General features: G+C 27.3%; 2 protein-coding genes across 2 annotated transcripts; one reads left to right on the top strand and one right to left on the bottom strand.

Moving 5' to 3' along the window:
- The first annotated feature begins 16,488 nt into the window (after nucleotides 1-16,488).
- On the top strand, nucleotides 16,489-17,211 carry LOC129966234 (piggyBac transposable element-derived protein 4-like). The gene has a single exon (XM_056080649.1). It carries the CDS (start codon nucleotides 16,489-16,491, stop codon nucleotides 17,209-17,211), a length of 723 nt encoding a protein of 240 aa, XP_055936624.1.
- Nucleotides 17,212-22,182: 4,971 nt separating this feature from the next.
- Nucleotides 22,183-23,085, bottom strand: LOC129966233 (uncharacterized). The gene has a single exon (XM_056080648.1). It carries the CDS (start codon nucleotides 23,083-23,085, stop codon nucleotides 22,183-22,185), a length of 903 nt encoding a protein of 300 aa, XP_055936623.1.
- Nucleotides 23,086-23,411: the final 326 nt, after the last annotated feature.

Below are 23,411 nucleotides of genomic sequence, written 5' to 3'. Positions count from 1 at the left end.
CCGCATTTGCTTAGGAGATTTTTAAAATATATATATATAAAAAAATATGATGAATGGTGATGGTTAGTAAGCGATACTATTATGCTAAGCAATCTTTCTAGGAAATTAAGTGTAAAAAAAAAACTCCTTGAAAATCGTAATCAGAAATCACCTTCATTTACTATCTGGTGTTCATAAATATGTTTATTATTTATACTCCGGTATTCAGCCGCATTTGCTTAGTAGATTTTTAAAATATATATATAAAAAAAATATGATGAATGGTGATGGTTAGTAAGCGATACTATTATGCTAAGCAATCTTTCTAGGAAATTAAGTGTAAAAAAAAAACTCCTTGAAAATCGTAATCAGAAATCACCTTCATTTACTATCTGGTATTCATAAATATGTTTATTATTTATACTCCGGTATTCAGCCGCATTTGCTTAGGAGATTTTTAAAATATATATATATAAAAAAATATGATGAATGGTGATGGTTAGTAAGCGATACTATTATGCTAAGCAATCTTTCTAGGAAATTAAGTGTAAAAAAAAAAGAAAAAACTCCTTGAAAATCGTAATCAGAAATCACCTTCCTTTACTATCTGGTGTTCATAAATATGTTTATTATTTATACTCCGGTATTCAGCCGCATTTGCTTAGTAGATTTTTAAAATATATATATAAAAAAAATATGATGAATGGTGATGGTTAGTAAGCGATACTATTATGCTAAGCAATCTTTCTAGGAAATTAAGTGTAAAAAAAAAAAAAACACCTCCTTGAAAATCTTAATCAGAAATCACCTTCATTTACTCTCTGGTATTCATAAATATGTTTATTATTTATACTCCGGTATTCAGCCGCATTTGCTTAGTAGATTTTTAAAATATATATATAAAAAAATATGATGAATGGTGATGGTTAGTAAGCGATACTATTATGCTAAGCAATCTTTCTAGGAAATTAAGTGTAAAAAAAAAACTCCTTGAAAATCGTAATCAGAAATCACCTTCATTTACTATCTGGTATTCATAAATATGTTTATTATTTATACTCCGGTATTCAGCCGCATTTGCTTAGGAGATTTTTAAAATATATATATATATAAAAATATGATGAATGGTGATGGTTAGTAAGCGATACTATTATGCTAAGCAATCTTTCTAGGAAATTAAGTGTAAAAAAAAAACTCCTTGAAAATCGTAATCAGAAATCACCTTCATTTACTATCTGGTGTTCATAAATATGTTTATTATTTATACTCCGGTATTCAGCCGCATTTGCTTAGTAGATTTTTAAAATATATATATAAAAAAAAATATGATGAATGGTGATGGTTAGTAAGCGATACTATTATGCTAAGCAATCTTTCTAGGAAATTAAGTGTAAAAAAAAACTCCTTGAAAATCGTAATCAGAAATCACCTTCATTTACTATCTGGTATTCATAAATATGTTTATTATTTATACTCCGGTATTCAGCCGCATTTGCTTAGGAGATTTTTAAAATATATATATATAAAAAAATATGATGAATGGTGATGGTTAGTAAGCGATACTATTATGCTAAGCAATCTTTCTAGGAAATTAAGTGTAAAAAAAAAAACTCCTTGAAAATCGTAATCAGAAATCACCTTCATTTACTATCTGGTATTCATAAATATGTTTATTATTTATACTCCGGTACTCAGCCGCATTTGCTTAGTAGATTTTTTAAATATTTATATATATAAAAAAAATATGATAAATGGTGATGGTTAGTAAGCGATACTATTATGCTAAGCAATCTTTCTAGGAAATAAAAGTGTAAAAAAAAACTCCTTGAAAATCGTAATCAGAAATCACCTTCATTTACTATCTGGTATTCATAAATATGTTTATTATTTATACTCCGGTATTCAGCCGCATTTACTTAGTAGATTTTTAAAATATATATATAAAAAAAATATGATGAATGGTGATGGTTAGTATGCGATACTATTATGCTAAGCAATCTTTCTAGGAAATTAAGTGTAAAAAAAAAAGAAAAAACTCCTTGAAACTCGTAATCAGAAATCACCTTCCTTTACTATCTGGTGTTCATAAATATGTTTATTATTTATACTCCGGTATTCAGCCGCATTTGCTTAGTAGATTTTTAAAATATATATATAAAAAAATATGATGAATGGTGATGGTTAGTAAGCGAAACTATTATGATAAGCAATCTTTCTAGGAAATTAAGTGTAAAAAAAAAAAAAAAAAAAAAATCCTTGAAAATCGTAATCAGAAATCACCTTCATTTACTATCTGGTATTCATAAATATGTTTATTATTTATACTCCGGTATTCAGCCGCATTTGCTTAGTAGATTTTTAAAATATATATATAAAAAAATATGATGAATGGTGATGGTTAGTAAGCGATACTATTATGATAAGCAATCTTTCTAGGAAATTAAGTGTAAAAAAAAAAAAAAAAAACCTCCTTGAAAATCGTAATCAGAAATTACCTTCCTTTACTATCTGGTGTTCATAAATATGTTTATTATTTATACTCCGGTATTCAGCCGCATTTGCTTAGTAGATTTTTAAAATATATATATAAAAAAATATGATGAATGGTGATGGTTAGTAAGCGATACTATTATGCTAAGCAATCTTTCTAGGAAATTAAGTGTAAAAAAAAAAAACACCTCCTTGAAAATCGTAATCAGAAATCACCTTCATTTACTCTCTGGTATTCATAAATATGTTTATTATTTATACTCCGGTATTCAGCCGCATTTGCTTAGTAGATTTTTAAAATATATATATAAAAAAATATGATGAATGGTGATGGTTAGTAAGCGATACTATTATGCTAAGCAATCTTTCTAGGAAATTAAGTGTAAAAAAAAAAAACTCCTTGAAAATCGTAATCAGAAATCACCTTCATTTACTATCTGGTATTCATAAATATGTTCATTATTTATACTCCGGTATTCAGCCGCATTTGCTTAGTAGATTTTTAAAATATATATATAAAAAAATATGATGAATGGTGATGGTTAGTAAGCGATACTATTATGCTAAGCAATCTTTCTAGGAAATTAAGTGTAAAAAAAAAAAAAAAACCTCCTTGAAAATCGTAATCAGAAATCACCTTCATTTACTATCTGGTGTTCATAAATATGTTTATTATTTATACTCCGGTATTCAGCCGCATTTGCTTAGTAGATTTTTAAAATATATATATAAAAAAAATATGATGAATGGTGATGGTTAGTAAGCGATACTATTATGCTAAGCAATCTTTCTAGGAAATTAAGTCTAAAAAAAAAACTCCTTGAAAATCGTAATCAGAAATCACCTTCATTTACTATCTGGTATTCATAAATATGTTTATTATTTATACTCCGGTATTCAGCCGCATTTGCTTAGGAGATTTTTAAAATATATATATATAAAAAAATATGATGAATGGTGATGGTTAGTAAGCGATACTATTATGCTAAGCAATCTTTCTAGGAAATTAAGTGTAAAAAAAAAAACTCCTTGAAAATCGTAATCAGAAATCACCTTCATTTACTATCTGGTGTTCATAAATATGTTTATTATTTATACTCCGGTATTCAGCCGCATTTGCTTAGTAGATTTTTAAAATATATATATAAAAAAAATATGATGAATGGTGATGGTTAGTAAGCGATACTATTATGCTAAGCAATCTTTCTAGGAAATTAAGTGTAAAAAAAAAACTCCTTGAAAATCGTAATCAGAAATCACCTTCATTTACTATCTGGTATTCATAAATATGTTTATTATTTATACTCCGGTACTCAGCCGCATTTGCTTAGTAGATTTTTTAAATATTTATATATATAAAAAAAATATGATAAATGGTGATGGTTAGTAAGCGATACTATTATGCTAAGCAATCTTACTAGGAAATAAAAGTGTAAAAAAAAACTCCTTGAAAATCGTAATCAGAAATCACCTTCATTTACTATCTGGTATTCATAAATATGTTTATTATTTATACTCCGGTATTCAGCCGTATTAACTTAGTAGATTTTTAAAATATATATATAAAAAAAATATGATGAATGGTGATGGTTAGTATGCGATACTATTATGCTAAGCAATCTTTCTAGGAAATTAAGTGTAAAAAAAAAAGAAAAAACACCTTGAAAATCGTAATCAGAAATCACCTTCATTTACTATCTGGTATTCATAAATATGTTTATTATTTATACTCCAGTATTCAGCCGCATTTGCTTAGTAGATTTTTAAAATATATATATATAAAAAAATATGATGAATGGTGATGGTTAGTAAGCGATACTATTATGCTAAGCATTCTTTCTAGGAAATTAAGTGTAAAAAAAAGAAAAAAAAACTCCTTGAAAATCGTAATCTGAAATCACCTTCATTTACTATCTGGTATTCATAAATATGTTTATTATTTATACTCCGGTATTCAGCCGCATTTACTTAGTAGATTTTTAAAATATATATATATAAAAAATATGATGAATGGTGATGGTTAGTAAGCGATACTATTATGCTAAGCAATCTTTCTAGGAAATTAAGTGTAAAAAAAAAAACTCCTTGAAAATCGTAATCAGAAATCACCTTCATTTACTATCTGGTATTCATAAATATGTTTATTATTTATACTCCGGTATTCAGCCGCATTTGCTTAGTAGATTTTTAAAATATATATATATAAAAAAAATATGATGAATGGTGATGGTTAGTAAGCGATACTATTATGCTAAGCAATCTTTCTAGGAAATTAAGTGTAAAAAAAAAAACCTCCTTGAAAATCGTAATCAGAAATCACCTTTATTTACTATCTGGTATTCATAAATATTTTTATTATTTATACTCCGGTATTCAGCCGCATTTGCTTAGTAGATTTTTAAATATATATATATATATAAAAAAAATATGATGAATGGTGATGGTTAGTAAGCGATACTATTATGCTAAGCAATCTTTCTAGGAAATTAAGTTGAAAAAAAAATCCTTGAAAATCGTAATCAGAAATCACCTTCATTTACTATCTGGTATTCATAAATATGTTTATTAGAACGTCAAATGAATGGTATTTTGAAAAAAAAATCTTTATATGTTCCATTCGTACATTTTTCATAACATTTTGCATATTCTTCATATTTTCCTGTAATGTAGTAATGTTTTTTGTACTCACTTCTTCCCAACAATCTGATATTGAAGCTTTATAAAAATAACATGAAAAAGTACAATACCACCACTTCTTAAAATAAACCCATATATTTTCTGCCGATTCATGAGGCATTTTAGACGATATTAAAACAATATACCAAATGTTATTTTTACGAACGTTGAAGTTATTTCTTTCTTTTTCCTAGAAAAGCATTTGATATCTTTTCTTTTTCAAGAAAAAGTAATTTCTTGCGTATTAGAAGACATATTGATACCTACCAATCATCTTAGTTTTTAAAAGAAGTATTTTTTTCGGAAAACAAAATCAGAGCATCTTGTTTCATTTCACTTGCATTTATCTTCTTTAAGCAAATATTTCCAGAATTTGATATTTTCTTTACTTTTGTTTAAAAGAATTAAGAATAAAAAAAGGCTTTCATTTATTTTTAGCTCACTGTTAACCCAATATGATTTCCTTTCATTTTTTATGTTTATTTTTCTATACACCTTATTCTCTAGCTTAAAATTCCTCCAACTCTTTATTCAAAAAGGTTCTCTGACATTTAGGAATTTTTACAAACGTTATTTATGACAGATGAAGCTCTTGTTTATTGCTCAGAAGGTAAAAATCGCTTTGTTTATTGTGTTTTTGCCATCATTTATTAGAAGAGTAAGTTTTTTTCCTTCATTTCGCAATATTGTGACTTGTTTAAAAGTCAATTGCATTCTTTGAAAGATGCGAAAGATTAATTTTATTTTCCGTTTTCGAAGAAATGTTTGCATGTCTTTCAAAGAGCTCATCGGAATATTTCAAATGTTTCATCTTTTTATTTAAAAATAATACGTGAAACTTCTTTCAAATACTGTATAAATTTATTCAGCATAAAAAAAGAGATTTACGAAATAATTGCCGTTTTCTTTTTCTTCTGTTTTTTAGAAAAATTCTAAACGGGAACAGTTAAAGATTTCCGACAAAAGAAATCTAGTATTCATATTAAAATCACAAAATATTTAACTTATAAAATAAAGATATTTGTTAAGTATCTTAAATATTAAAGTATTAATAAATATTTCAAATCATTTACACATTTTTCTTGAAAGCAACTAATATAATCAAATAACATTCATTAAATGAATTACAACGAACAGAAAAAGATAATAAGAAACAAAGTGTACATTTTCCATTTGTATTGTGATATTTTTTTAATGTTTATCAACGGCAGTTATAAAACAGAAAGAGATCTAATAAAAATTTGTAATATTTTCATGCTAACAATCCACAAGAGTATCAGTAAATTTTATTTTTGGAATAACGGATAATGTATTAATTTTTCTGATTTATTAATTTTACATTGTTTATGCACATTATTTTAACATTTGAACATATCATATAAATAATCAATAAACTATAAAGTTTTATACATTGTAAATAATTAATATATTGGATTTAACAAATTGTAATGAAAAAAAAATTACACCTTTAAAGAATTGATAGAATTTACCGTATTTTTTATTTAAACTATATTACATTTTTTTTCAAAATTAATTATGCTAAAGCCTTTTTATAAATAAATAAATCGTATTTCCTTAAGACATTAAATGGTTTAACATGTATTTTTAAAGAAATAGGTAGTGAATCTTTTAGAAATTTACTAAATTTAACATATATTTATAGTGAAATGAACTGCAAATTTAAATTGGCTTTTTATTAAAAAAAAAAATACCTTTTAACTTGCTTGTACCACAATATTTGATTTTTAGAACCTGCTTTCAGTTTGCTTTACTTATTTTAATACATATTTTTATGTAGATATTCATATTAAATAAAAAAAAAATTAAAAAATCTGATTTTATTATTTTGAATTAACCAACCAGCCAAGTTTAAATACCCTTTTATTTATCTGGATTTCTATTAATTTTATTATTCAATAGGCATTAGTTTCAATCTGATTATTTGAATGATTTTCTGTCGATCAGAGATTTTAATTAAATTTAGAATTTTAAAATCATTCAAATATCGAATATCAATAATTGGATATTCAAATATCGAATATATATATGCGATTATCAGAATACATTTTTCAGTTTTAGGAAGAATCCTTTTTCAAGTCAGGGAAAGCTCATAATTTTAATAACATTTATGTCTCATCCCTTTTTACATATAACTCCATGCATTTTCTACTGCGTTCGTATCATGGTATAGTGCACATTTTTCTAACTGGACTTTTTGTATGATCTCCTTTATTTTCAGTAAGTTTTTGTAACTTAATTATTTCACCCTTAAGCATTTGTAACCAGTGTCAATAAATTCAACTTAGCTACTTTATTGTATGTAAACTTTATTTCCCTAGCTGTAACAGACGCCGTTTCAAATTTAAAGGCCGTAAAAGGACTTTACAAAAGTCCCTAATGCACCATAAGTACATTAGAAGATATTTTGACACATGATATGCAGAAAAAATAAACAATAATTTCCTTTACACACACTCACTCACACACACACACACACACAAAATGCAGTCTGTCCCAAAAATATGGAATAAGCCTTTATTTTTTCAACTATTGTAATTTGGCATATACTTCGAATTGCAAAGTTTCATCAAATGAAGTATCCAAAAAATCATTCAATTCATTCAAATACAGTATTAAAAACTCAAATAAATTACTCCCAAAAATATGTCATTTATATAATTCCACGAGTTTAAGCACTGAATAGAATAATGAAATATAAGGACAAATTTCCTGTTATAAGAATACGGAGGACAGTGTACAGCGGAAACTAAGACAGTCGATCATGTTAAGAGGATATAATTTGTTACAGATCTCTAAATTTAATGTAATGTTTGGGCTCAAAGTACTTAAATGGAAGTTTAGGTAAATGTTGCTCCTGAAAAAAAAATATTTTTCTTACCATTACAATAATTTCTGTTTCTCTTCAAATACTTTGCATACCACAAAGAAAATAAGCAAAACAAGGTGTGTTATAAAGATTTATTGAAATAGAAGATAAATATGATGATATATCAAACCTAAAGTGGAAAATAGAATTAATTTATTAATAAAGCCCTTAATGCCCTATTGCAATGTGTATTTACCAAATTATACAACATTGCCAAATGTGTGTGTTGCAGTTCTCGGTATATTACAAATATTGTTAAAAATTTAATCTATTGGCCTTTTCCTAAAAGTCATTGAAATTTCTTTAATAGAAGTCCAATGTTCCAAGCGACTGATTTGGTATTTGAATTGTTTTGTAAAAGTTTGCAACCTTGTTTGCTGAATTTCGTTCCAATATGATTTACATTAATAAATTTTATTTCGTATGTAATTTTTAAAATTCAAACAAATATTTAAGGGGATTTTGGTCTCGAATAGACACTTTTGCGAATTATTCACTTAGAGTTATGAAATTTTTATGTATATGTATTAAAATATAAGTATATCAAATATCTTTAAAAAAATTCTTTAAAACAAAATACATTTTTTTAAAAGATGGAAATTAAAAAAAGATGTATACTATATTTAAAAATGTTACAATATTCCAGATAGCTTATTTTTATTTTATTTTTTCTATTTTTGTCCTTACAATCATTTATAAATTTATTTGAACAAAACTGTATATGATTTTGTAATTCCAATTAAATATTAATTTTTAAAAAATGTTTTTTATGTACACTCACTGAATTTTTATAAGAATTTTATATTTTCCTGAACCAAAATTAATTTTTAACTATCTAAAAAAAATGTCAAAACATAAAATACATACACTGTGTTCTCTTAATGTTTAACCGAAATCTTTATAATAAATTTTATATAATTTGCACAAAAATTAAGATACATCTCAAAAATATTTAAATCTAATCAGAATATCTTTTGAGAAAATTCATCAAAATATACTTTTTTTCAAAGCTCTTCAAATATTCAATTTATTGAATGATGCATTTAATAATTCTATTTTAGTTTGGTGATAAAATGATGTATTTTGGTGATATAAGAATAAAAATAAAATTTCAGATTTCCGTTTATTTCAAAGCCCACTCTCCTCTTAAGCAAAATAGCGATTCTAATAAGTTGATGTAAAACAAATGATCATGAAGTAATACATATATTATTTAAAATGTATATTTTTAAAATCCAAGAAATTATTTTGTGCTAAAAATTGCACAGAGGCATTTTATTGCATGAGACGTTTTAAGAGATAAGAGATGTTTTAAGCATTTATCAGTATCAATTTAAGAAACAAGTTAAATTCGTATTTGATGGGGTGGCTTGAAGGCATGCTTCTACTGATGATAATGTTGTATAGAACTCTTGGGAATGCTAAATACATCAAAACTAACTTCCTACAGAACTTGCGATGTATCAGTTGTATCTGCAGCATATGTACGTGCTTTATTGCCATTTTTCTCATCTAACTATTTATTACCTAACTGTATGTTAAAAACGTTACATGTTAAATCATCATCATATTTGGCCAGACAGTCCAAGGTGGGCCAGTGCCTTCCTCTGAATTCTGTTCCACCGCATTCTATTTTTGACACTTGTTCGCCAGTTTCTTTCCTGGATAGCCAGGAAGTCTGTCTCCACTGACTCCATCCATCTCATTTTGGGTCTACTTCTTTTCCTTCTTGTTAGAAGTCTATGTAATTTTTTTTATAATATGGAATCATCATCCATTCTTAATTACAAGCCGCCCAATTCATCCGATTTATTTTTATGAATGTTATAATATCTAGCTCTCTATAGATTTTATGTAACTCAAAGTGATATCTTCTTCTCCAAACATTGTTGATTTCTATCCCACCAAGAATGGTTCACATATTGTTTTTTTCCAAAATGGTTATTGTATTTTCTCCAGCTTTGGTCAAGGTCCAAGTCTCTGAGCCATAGGTAAATATTGGTCTAATTAAGGTTTTATATAATAAAAATAGTATTCAATAGATACTCAAATATTTCCAAAATGTGAATTTGATCAAATAAAATTATATTGAAATTCTTTAAGAATTAAGCAATCTATTATTTTTCAAACGTTACAATAAGTAAGAGATTTTATACATTATATTCATTATCATATACAATGAACAGTTTTTAAAAATTTAAATTTCTGCTCCTAATTCAATTGCTCCTACATTCAAATTCTTTCGTTGAAAGCTTTTCATTAAAAATTCAGAGAAATCTCTCCATTCTATCGAACCAAAAATGAGTAGAACGGAAAAAAAAAAAAAAAAAAAGCAGCCAATCTCATTTAATCAGTGACCTTATTTTTCGACCCAATCTAAAAGGCTTAGTGGAAAAATAAGAAACTAAAACAGAAAGGGATTATCTTTATTAAAGTCTGTGTTCCATAAGACTTATCCGCTTTAATCCGAACAAAGAAGAAGTTGTTTGGCGAAGGAAAATTGTGGTTTATTCAGAAGCTTGATGATCATAATTTTGGCTAGTATCGATTAGATAAGAAAAGAAATGTTTAAATTTAAGCGGAATTTAACTCACTTTCATATAAAAAATAATGATGGATTTTACTTTAAAAAATATATGGCAATATTTGAGTATATTTAAATGTTTTATGTTATGGTTATAAAAAAACCCTATAAATTGTCAATAAACAGTGCGTTAGTGATTCAATTTTTTTAATAAATTCTTTAAAAATTAACTTTTATGAAATATAGAATTTAATTCAACATATTTTATACTTTTTATCCGATTAATTCGTAAAAAAAAATATTTTTAAAATGATGAGTATGACCTATTCTTACACTTGCAGTGTAAGAATGAGTAAGAATTGTTCATTATTCATTCGATCTAGCAAAATCAAACTAACTAACCAATAACACATGGGTTGAAATTTAATCTAAATTTTTTTCTTTTAAATTTATAAAGAAAGATTCTTGCATTAATAAAGTTTTATATTACCGAAATACAACTTTCTACATATATTGCTATAGGATTAATGGTTAATAATTCATTGTAATAATTTAATTAATAAAATTTCTCCATGCTTATGAATATATTTTTCTTTCATTCAGTCTGTTTCAGATTCATATTTTTTCAAAAGCATATTTATAAATATATTTAACACACACAAAAAAATGTCTAACGTCAACAACTTTAAATTATTTTTTTAAAAAAAACGTACCTTTTAATAAAAATATAGAAATAAATATAATAATGAAATAACAGTGATTCATTAACTGGACATTCATTTAAAGTGATTGATTTGATCATTGATATAATCCTTTTTTATGAAGAAAATATGAAATAAATTTACAAATATGCCAATAGATGAAAATTCGAATTTAGACATGTTCATTTTGTTAAATCTTATTTCCAAAACCAGAATTTTATATTTTATTTATAATATTTATGCTTGGCATTCAAATACTTATTAAATCAACTAGATAGTGCACAAAATCTGGTTTCATGTTCTTAAACGATGCAACGACTTCATTTTAAAAGCAATCCATGAAAGGATTTCTCTTCATATTTTATTAAATTATAATTGAATATTAAAATGTAAAACTAAATAAAATTGTGTCTATCTTTTTTACAGGCTTTTGTTTCGCATACTTTGGATTTGTCACTAGCTTAAAAATGTTACAATTCCCAAGCTGCCATCGGCCCATATTAAGTGCAACCAATTTTAAGTTCCAAAAATGTGACGTTGGTAAAATATAATCGTAAAAAATTGATTTTTCATCAGCTTTATATAAAAAATTATTATGTTTAAATCAGATATCCCGTTTATTAGAAAATATTCCAGATATCTTCGATACGTATTCGCATATGCAATCCATTTTCCACAACTTTCTACTGCTATTACCAATTTTTACTTCAGTTTTATGCTACTATTTCTTTGGTTTATGAAAATAACGATATAATTTTGTATTTGCATTAGCTATGGGACAAACTATACATTTACTACAGTTTTCGAGCACTGCTATTAAATTTTCTCCAATTTTCTACTACTACTTTCGTTTATGATAATAATGAGATAATTTTGCATTCACAGTAGTTATTCAACGAAACACTATATTTACTACAAATTTCTAACACTACCACTAACAATTTTCATCAATTTTTTACTACAATTTTCTATTACTTCTTTGGTTTATTGTAATTATGAGAAAATTTTGTATTTGCATAAGCTATGCGGCAAAAGATGCATTTACTACAATTTTCTAATACTATTACTATCAATTTTCTATAACTTTTACTACAATTTTCTATTACTACTACTATCAATTTTCTAATACTACTACTATCAATTTTCTACAATTTTTACTGCAATTTTCTACTACTACTTTGGTTTATGATAATAATGAGATAATTTTGTATTTGTATTTGAAAATTATTATGTTTAATGTCTATATATCTCTACACTGTAAATCTTACAAATCTCTATCCATCGTTGACTCATATGTGTAAATGCATTAATTTTTAATGAAAAAATTATATTATTAGCTTGTTGTAATAGTAAAACATTTTTTATATTTTCACTAACTATATGAAAGGTTACTAAGAGTAAAACTTCTGTCGTATTAAAAAACAATTCAATTAATTCCGACAAAAAGATTTCCGGGGAACTCTTAGTTCTTAAGAAACACCAACAAAGAACACCAGTTGCTTGATGCAACAGCCATCTGACTCCTTTTTTTCATAACTACAATATGAAGGGATTTCTAAAAGAAAGCAAACAGGCACTTGAGAATTAGTTGCTAAATGTTTGTTGGACTTTTTTCTTGACTTTCTTTCAGAGCCGCGTAACGAGAATGGACAGATGTCTTTGGTCTTGATAGGAGCGACAATAAAAGCCATTTCGGTAGGAATAAAAAAATATTTTTTTCTTGTATTAAAGAATTCCTAGCATTTGCTGGAATTATAGTGATAATCCTTGACAAAATTCTTTATTAATTAAAAAAATGTTATAATTGTAGCATTTGAGGTTGGACATAATAGTTGTATTTTTCCTAAATTGAAAATAAATATTCTGAAATGTGAAAGTAAAAATGAAATTGAATTAAAAATAAATATATCCTGCTCATTATTTATGAGTCCAAATAAAAGAATATTTTCAAATTAAATAAATTCTAATGATATGTAATAAAACCTAATATGTTTTTATTTTTAGTTTGGCTTTCTAAAGGTCTAATTTTAAAATGCAGACCTTTCCAATTTCGCTCATATATGGTTTTATAAAGTAAGGTGACAATGGGACAACTAAAATTATTTTTTTTTTAAATTAGAAATCTTTGACGCTTTGAGTGAAAGAAACTACAAGAAATTAACCTGTATTTTATCACAAAAGCGTAAAAACGCTTATCTGTCGAAGGATATCAGGAATTTATAATCATTCTATAATATTAGTTATATCAATCTCCCTTCAAATTAAAAACATTTCTTCTTAAAACTTTAAAAAATTTTAAGAAGAATTTCCAACATTTAATTCCATTGTTACACAATGGTATAAGAGATAAACTAATTCACATAACTGATATTGTGTTATCCTTATAGCATAAGTGGATATAGGTATAGATATCCTTAGCACTTTCGGGACGGGAGGCCTCTGTCCTAGACGCACGCACGAGACGGAGCGTAGGCGAAAGGAATCATCTCACAGGACGGGAGTTTTGCATGGCTAAGCCTAACTTTGAAATTAAAAAAAACACAAAAAAAAGTTTAAGCCTTATTGTCGTCATTTTTTCTGCCTTTTTAGATTATTAATTCATTTATAATTTTACCACATTCTTCCTGCACAAATTGCGTTTTCTTGAAATGATGAACCGAAACCAAGGCTTTCCATATTAAAAATAGAAGTACGCAAGATGTATCCGAAATCTAAGCAAAATAAACATTACTGACGGCAAAACGCAAAAAGACTACTTACTGTTACACAGCAATAACAAAAAACGAAGAACTCGGAGCGAGATCAGAAACGCAAATGATTCTATCAAACGGAACGTTACACAATCCAGCTCTTTTTAATTACGTTATTCTTAACCCTCCTACCCCGCAATAGCTGATAAGTGAAACACCGAAGGCTGAATACAAGCAAAATGAAGGTCAGAATACTAAAACTGTATTTATTTCACAAACAGGACACAGGGAGCCATCTAGCGGCGTTTAAAAATTGTTCCAGCAGTTTAGAGTGCATATATGCATCATCGTCCCATGAGTTCGATTTCCAGAAATGCACGGGTAGGACGCCCGCTGTGGGAGACGACCACTGGTAATGCATATATGACACGCCCGTCGCGAAAGGGTTAAAGCATATAGAGCTGTTGCACGCGTTATATGGGAAAATATCTGCTAATATATGAATATATCTGAAGGACTAATAGTATAATCCTCAAATTTATCACCGAGTAAGAGAGCAGGTATTTCCTTTGCATAAAATAAGGAAAAATGAACTACTTTGTCAAAAACCTATAGACAACCAGTGTTTTTAAAGTGTTGATATATAAGAGAGAGCCCCGCTTAACTGATGATTATAATGCAAATGTGCTTCAGTATACCTCCAGGTTCCTCAAACTCTTCGAGATGCACGATTCTTAAAAAAAAAAAAAAAAAAAAAAAAAAAAAAAAGCACGCATATCAAGTATTTAACTACGCACTTTTAATGAAAACGAAAAGGAATTTCGCTGTGATACCTGGTCAAATCGGGGGCTCTCAGAAGTTCCGTTGAAACGGCCGTTTGGGGCTTTTCAGTATTGACAGAGTTCATGAAAATATTTTATTTTCTCTTTCTGCTCAAAGAGATCCATTTTCTTATATAATAGTTTCAGAATCAATACTTACACATTTCTTTCCTTCTTTTATTACCTACCTGAAATACGGGATGTATAGGATGTATATGGTATAGAATGTATTTGTGATCATTGATGGAGGAGCTGAAATTTATAATTCTAATATGTAGTAATCTTGTTTTGCCAGATTTACTAAGCATAGCATATCAAATGGGAATGTAGTAGAAGTTTATAAAAATCCTTCATGTTTTTAAACAAAACTAGTGGCATCGGTTTTTCTATGCGTTTATGAGTTACAGCATTTATATGCATGTGAAAGTACAAATTGATAGACGGTCAACTTTTTGATAGATTTAATTCAAAATTTGATAAATAATGTTGTATAAATAATATTACAAATAAGCCATTTTTCCAAACGTTCATTTCGATGATAAATTATTGAAATCTTTATATTCTGAATTCAATAAACTAAAATAATTCCATACTTTATTCGAATTTAAGTGCCAAAAAATGTATTATCTTAATACACTGAAAATGCATTTAATTCTTACAAAAAAGAGGAAATAAATTCAATTTTCAATAAATAAAAATAAAAATAAAATTATATTGCACATTTAATGCATATTTTTCACTAACCTCTATTTAATGCTTACAAATTCAAATTTGAACGGTTTCCCAAACGTTTACTACGATGATAAATTATTAAAATCATTTTATTCTAAATTCATTTAACTAAAAAAATTCCATAATTTATTTGAAGGGAGTGCCAGTAAGGAACATTCTCTTATTTAATGGAAAATGCATTTATTTCCTACTAAAAGGATGAAATATTAAATCTATGAAGTATTACAAAATACTTTGAAATTGTCTTTGTATAATACACATTTAATTAAATGATAAAGAAAAAAAACTTGATAACTTGATTCGCAGAAAATGCTTGAAATCTCGATGAAATATTCTAACAAAAAATCTAGTAATAAGCATGAAAGCTAAAAAATTTATATAAATTATTTCTTCAGATATTTTCAAAAAGCGCAAACTGCATTTAAGAATAAATAACTATGCCTGCTTGCATAGCAAAAATGAATATTAAACTTTTATATTTCCTTTTTATCAGAGGAACGGTGCATCTCTGAAGATAGGATTGAAAAGATTAAATTAATTTTATATAGGACCTGATTTAAAATCGCACCTTTTATAAAGACGCACTTACATTCTCGAGTTTCAAAATTTATTTCATACGTTTTCTTTGATTCTTTTTTCAGATGTCAATAAAACATTTTTAGTTGCTGTAAACATTTTATTTTTGAATTTTTGTCATAATAATTACTTTAACCCTAGAATGCTACTCATTCGTCTCTTGGACGAAGTCACTTACAAATGTCTTTCTCTGGGCGGCCCTAAAACAGGAAATGGGACGTACCCCTCAGTACCTTTATGTGACCTTGACTGCTACACGTGCACACATTCCTTGTTATCAAAACTTTTCAGCAAGTGCCACATTTGCAGCAATGTTCGTCTCGCAGACGAATGGTTAGCAGGCAAGTTAACTTTTTAGATAAGGACTTAGTTTTATTTCTTTGCTACTGTTAAGATGTTAAAGCGTTTTACGATGGATAATTGGTTTACATCGATACCTTTCGCAGATAATCTTTTAAAGAGCCCACTTAATTTATCAATTGTGGGAACTGTAAGAAAAAATAAAAAGGAAATTCCTCCAGAACTTTTACAGTCGCGTTCTAGAAGTGTCGGAACAGGAATGTATTGTTTTGACCAAGCCAAAATTGTACTGTCCTACAAAACAAAGCCAAATATGAGTGTTATCCTGCTTTCTACATTCCATGAAAAACCATATGTAAATAAAGAAAGTAAAAAACCTGAAATAATAGAATTCGATAATTCCACAAAAGGAGCTGTTGACACATTGGACCAGATGTGTAGCAACATGTCATGCAGCAGGAAGACACGTCGATGGCCTCTTTGTGTATTTTACGATATTATTAATATCAGTTTAGTAAATTCACATGTTTTATATGGCCACAACATGACTAGAAAATCGGAAAAAGTGATGTCCAGAAAAAAGTTTGCAGTAAAGTTAAGTGAAGATCTTCTTGCTCCATGGATGAAGAAGCGTTTAGATGTGCCTGCTTTACCTCGTTCTACAAGAACAATTATTAGCGAACTTTTAAAAATAGACATGGTCTGTGAAACTCCGAAAACAAATGAAAGTAACAAAAGAAAAATTTGTGCATTTTGCCCTTACAAGCTGCGAAGAATGACCCGCTTTTTTTTGTCAAAGTTGTACAAGAGCAATGTGCGGAGATCACCGTGCTAATGTTTGTAAAGATTGTTCTGAAAATGAATAAATGATATTTTTTGCTTAAATGAAGTTTAAAAAGCCTAGAAACAGCTACAGGTAGTATATTTTTGTTTTATTTTGTCTTTAACTTAGGTTTTAAAAGCGCCTATGCATACTTCGTCTGCCAGACGAATCGTTACCCTTCCCGTGAGTATACTAAAGGGTAGCATTCTAGGGTTAAAACACATTTAAATAAGAAAGAAGAAAAAAATCACTCATTCGAAGATATAGTAAGAAATGTAATATTTGAAATAAGTATTCAAAAATATGAAATATAAGAAAGAAAGTTTTATTAATTCAGAATGATTGCAAAAAAAAAAGTCTCTACTCTGCAATTAAGGTTACAGAATATTTAAGAAAGAAATGCACCCGATTTCATGTACAACGTAAATAGGTGAAAACGTAATGGATGAAAAAAATGTTTTTATTCTTAATAAAATCCTATTCGTATCTGAAATATTCATGAAAAAAATATTTGTTAAGGAGAATCTCTTTCATTTCTTTTGACAACAAAATAAGGAATAATATTTTAGAAATCCCAATTTAGAATTGCATACTACTTGTCTTAATTATCTAAAAGTAACTGCATGTCATGAAGGGCTGACAAAAATATAATATGCAATGTAGTAGTAAAAATTTTCATAATCTGTTATCATTGTTTGGAAGTTCTTAATACTTTAACTACCACGTGAAACACATGCGAATCACGCTTTCTTACTAATTAGTTTACCCTTTCCAAAAAGGAAGTTTTCTAATTAAATGAATAATCCGAGTCACTTCTTAAATCGGACTGAAAAATGTGTTAAATATTTTGATGTATTTCAATGTTTTTTTTTTAGACAATAATATTTATGAAGCAAAATTGAAATAGTTTTTCATGTTTCGAATCACCATTTTATATTCATCATCATGAACGGTCTGGTTTACCTTCTTACCAATCATGGAATATGTAAAAAATATAGATGTATGGCAAATGAATATTTATAAAATCTGCTTCATAACTATAAGAAGCTGTTTGAATAAAATTTTCATATTATCAAATAATATGCTAGGAGGAAAAAATATTCTATTTCACGAAAATATTCCGAAATATATACTTATAATGTATGTATAATTTATTTGTTATAACCACCTCAAATCTGTTAATTTCAAAGAATAAAAGAAAAATGTGTATGAATTAAACATGTTGGGAAACCAATTATTATCTTGTATAATGAAATAAAGCCTTTAAAAATTCTCTTGTCTTTTATTCTGTGCTCATATTGAAAAATGCCAAATTAAATTTTAAAGAAGTACAATTCCATTCCATGCAAACACAAATAAAAATACGTCTTCCTTGATACCAGGTTTCGGAAGAAAACAAATACTTTCAATTCTTCGAAAGCAAAGATTTGAAATGCTTCTTATAGTGCTTGTATGAAATTTTTTTTATTATTATTTTCTGTATTTCTATATAAGAAGAAACTTTGTTAATATATGAATAAAGAAAAAAATCCACTTTTCCCTGATGGATTTAAAATAATCTTATTTTAAAGAAACAAGTTTTGAGATATAATTTTTTTATACACAATATTTAGTAAAAAAAATATTACATTATTTTTCATATTTAGATTACTGAATTTTTTTATGTTGCTTAATATCCACAAAAGTCTATTCAGCACATTTGAATGATTATCAAATTTTGTAAATTTCAAATTTCGATTTTAAAATTAAAGAAGAAATACGATGATGGAAAAGAAATAAAATATTTTATGAATTAGTTTATTTTTAAAATGTAGATAATAGAAATGGTTTTTCATCATTAATGAAAATGTTAGTTTTATTTTGCAGGAATAATTTATTTTTAGCGTAACTTGATTTGAAACTTATTAAAACATATATCCTACAGTTATGCCTTTCTGGCAATATTTTATTTCATATTAACTTTATTTTGTATAATATGTCGTTTGGGTTTATTTCATATTAACTTTATTTATTATAATATGCCGTTGGGGTTTATTTTCAGAATTTCATTAATTTCGAACTGAAAGGAAATTTTATTTCATTTGAACCGGGTCTGGATATTTATATCAGTGTAATAAGAATTTAAATAATCACAATTTTAAAATTATCAGAATATAAAAAAAAATCTCTAAAGCACACTTATAAAAGTCCATAGTTTAATTTATGATAAATATATTTTTAATCAGAAAATTTTGCAATTCTTTACTTAATTCCAATAATAATTCCATTGGAAAATTTATTTTTAATAACTTATGTTATGCAAGCAATGGTCAGTAAAGAACATTAAATCATTATAATTTTTTTCTTTGGATAAGATAATTAAAAATATATATACAATTCCTTTGGATATATATTTATTTATAAAATCATGAAAACTCATGTGAATTAACAAAGTACTTCAGACGAAAAGGAATCACGTCTGTTTCAAAGGTCACCTAGACGCAAGGATTCAAACAAAGAATTTTTTTATCTCATGGAACTGACTTTCAAGAAAATAACATCTTTTATCGCAATAATCTCTTGAAATTGAGAATTTCTGACACAAATACAAAAATTAATAAGCACAAAATATAACGATTCATATTCAGTATCCATATTTTCTGTTGGATAATAATCTTAATGGAACAATTAGTTTTTAATTAATCTTAAAAACATATTCCTAAATTGATAACTAATCAAATAGAATTAAATCTTTAATCTAATCATTTAAATAATAAAATTCGAAAATTATTAAAAAAGCTTTTTAGTATAGAAACCAATCAAGTATATCGTGCAAAACTCTGACACAAAAGCAAGAAAGTAAAAAGCGATAAAAATTTTCATGTTATAATACGAAACGAAATGATTTAAAAATCTGTATATTTAGTAAGAAAATAATTTACTAGTGTGATATTTAGAGAAATATTTCATTTGTTACATATTTGTTATTATATCACAGAGAATAGTTACATTTACGTAATTACAGTAAAAGTAAATTGATGATTTGGAATATACAATTGATTATACTGATGAGATTTATGTAAAAATATAATAATGTGGACTATGTATAATTATCTGATATTGATCACAGCTTGTTGAAAAATTCAGCACTGAAAAAAAATTATCAATTATGATAAAAGTGTCAAATGTTATCGATTCAATTAAATATTGGTTTGTACATACACAAGTAATTTAAAACATTTAGCTGGTTTTCTACTAATATTTATCTATACAAATAAATATACATAAATCTAATTGTAGAATTTCTAAAATAAAGGTAATTTACAGGAAAAATGTAATAATTTTAAATTCTACAACAAAGTCTAGCTCTTTTTAATCAAAAAGACAAAAGAAAAGTGTTAAAATTTTTTATAAAAGTCAGTCCTCTTACTTTGAAGCTTTATTCAATTTATGAAATATATTGTTTAATTCCTTTCAGAAAAAATAAAACAAAAATGTGTAGAAAATTTTATTCAAGATACAGAACTAGATCCAAGACACTTGGGAAACCGAAACATCTTAGAAAAATACTTATTCGGTGCACATTTAGAAGCGAACTGATGGAATTTAAAGTCAAAAAGATAGTTTTTGGTGCTTAGAAATGTAGTAATTTATTTCAATTTCAAACATCTTCTATATAACGCTGCTGTTTTCACAATCTTTTTTCTTTGAAATGATATTTCCGCGCATAGTTCGTTTAAAAAAATGAAAAAGGTTTTTCATGCAAAAGAAAAACCCAATTATATTCAGTGTAATTTTTTTTGAGATGTAAGTTTTTCAAAAGCAGTTTCTAAAAGCTTTTGATGTCTTTGAAAAATGGTATCACTTATGCAGAACTTATGCAGACACTTTTGAATTGTAAAAAGGGAAAAAAAGAAAGGAATTAAGAAACGAAAAAGTAAATTCAACTCCCTCCAGACAGAATAATAAATTACAAATGAATTAAATAAATTTGGAACGAGAATTTAAAAAAAACATATTTACAATGCTGAGCAAATAAAATTTAAATTTTGATTTCATCTTTGCTTAATTTTGCTTTTAAATTTTAAATGTACTCTTCACAGAAAATATAATACTATATTATAATAAAGTGCATAACATAAATTTTTATATAGTTTTACATATAAATTTCACACATCTCCCCCCCAAAATTTTTTTGTTTTAAATGGTTACTATACAATAATATTCTTCCTGACGAATACAACACACCCCTAATAGCACACAAATATTGCATGACATTTATCAATATTCGCAATATTGTTTAATATTGTGGAATATTGTTTAATATCATATAATATCGCATAATAATGCACAATATTGTGGAACAGGCTATGCTGCTTGGGACAAAAGTTATATTCATAGTATTACATGCCTGAGGCGTGACCATGGAAAAGACGGATTGTATTTGGTTCAGTAACGTGACTTCATACGGTGAAATTTCAATATATCCTTAATGATGATTATCACATTGCTTATGTTGGAAAGAATTTGCTATCAGAATGATATAAGTTACAATACTAAAAATAAGTACAATATTAAAAGAAAATTACATTAAAAAACGAACTGATGAAGCTGCCAGCATTTACAATAAAATAATTTAAAAAAAAAACTTTTCCTGCTTTTTTTTGAAGAAGAAAAAGTATTTTTCCTTTCCTCAAAAGGGTGCAAGGCGATATATGTCCCATCGCCTTTAAATGTCTTGAATATACTCCGAAAGCCTTTTGCAACTTTTATCGCCATTTATTACTCCTTGTAAAATATCTTCAATAATTATTATGGATGTGATATGAGAGAACACTTTATTTGCGATTATTTACATAAGAAAGTTTCGAAAGCATATTTTTCATCGAGAAAGCGAAATCTGAATTAATTACATTTTGGAGTGGAGTTGAGTTGCAACTGGTATGACGCTTACATAATCTCCCACCTTGCAATTTTATGGAGTATCTAAAATTGCAACAAAAGTTATAAATCGAGTCTTTTGGGAATTTTAATACGCCGTCCAGCTTTAGTGACAACATCAGGAGTTACTTTGGTTATATAATCATCATCTTCACTGGAATCTTGATCTGAAACAGCTGGAGTTGCAGGAAGTTGAGTGTTTGTGTCTTTATTCTTTTGCTGAGAAATGAATGGTAATTTTTCAGAACTTCTGATTTCCAAGGAATAAAGTCTCTGGAATGGTCTTAATTTTTCCCCTTGAGCTGTTCTTACTCTGGCGGCTCTTGAATGTCCATCTGCTCCAGGGAGGACTTCAGTTACAATTCCTAAGGGCCAGTGAAGGCGTTTTCCATCAGTTTCAAGGAGAATTATGTCTCCAACATTCAAAGATTCATCTCGGGTGTGACGACCTTTATGCACTAACATTGCTAAGTATTCGTTGTGAAATATCGTTCTTAAATCATGCCGTAGTTTTTGAATAAAACGTAATCTTCTATTTAGGCTTTTACTGTCCATTTCGTCTAAATCAGTTGTATCACTACTAGGAATGCCTTGCAAGAAACAAGCAGGTGTCAATGGCCTTAGACCCTCTGAATTATCTTCAATATATGTGAGAGGCCTGGAATTTATTGTAGCTTCACAGTCACATATAAGAGTTTCCAATTCTTCATAATCAATACTCTTTCGGCCCAAAATTCTCCTTAGCATTTCTTTTAGCATGAGAATCATCCGCTCCCACCATCCACCCCACCATTCAGCAGTTGGAGGGTTGAAATTCCATTTAATTTTCTTGATAGTGGAAAACGACATGATATTCTCCCAATCTAGATTTTTCAAGGCATTACTTGTACCAACGAAGTTGGTGCCGTTATCAGTGTAGATTATATTAACTCGACCTCTCCTAGCAAAAAATCTTCTTAAAGCCATTATAAAGGCTTCCGTGGACAAGGAATTGACTAGCTCAAGATGAACAGCCCTATAAATAGCACAGGTAAAAAGGACAATCCATGTCTTTTCTCCAGAACGTAAAAACAATGGCCTGCCAAATCAATCCATGTGACTTCAAATGCTGCAGCAACTTTTATTCTATTTTTAGGAAGAGGTGCTAAAGGTGGCTCCGTAGGTTTGGCTTTAAATCTTTTGCAAGTAATACATTGAAAGCTTACTTGTTTTGCTATTTTATTGACAGAAATAATCCAGTAATTTTCCCTCAAATTGGAAATGAGAGTTCGAAGTCCGGCATGCTGCAACTC

This window comes from Argiope bruennichi, chromosome 4 (genome assembly GCF_947563725.1).
Source record: "Argiope bruennichi chromosome 4, qqArgBrue1.1, whole genome shotgun sequence".
NCBI lineage: Eukaryota > Metazoa > Arthropoda > Arachnida > Araneae > Araneidae > Argiope > Argiope bruennichi.
This window is presented reverse-complemented; position numbering and strand designations above follow the sequence as displayed.

What these genes read in the sequence shown, in the direction of transcription:
- LOC129966234 (XM_056080649.1), top strand. Translation starts at nt 16,489, where the DNA reads ATGGATAATTGGTTTACATCGATACCTTTCGCAGATAATCTTTTAAAG.
- LOC129966233 (XM_056080648.1), bottom strand. Translation starts at nt 23,085, where the DNA reads ATGGCTTTAAGAAGATTTTTTGCTAGGAGAGGTCGAGTTAATATAATC.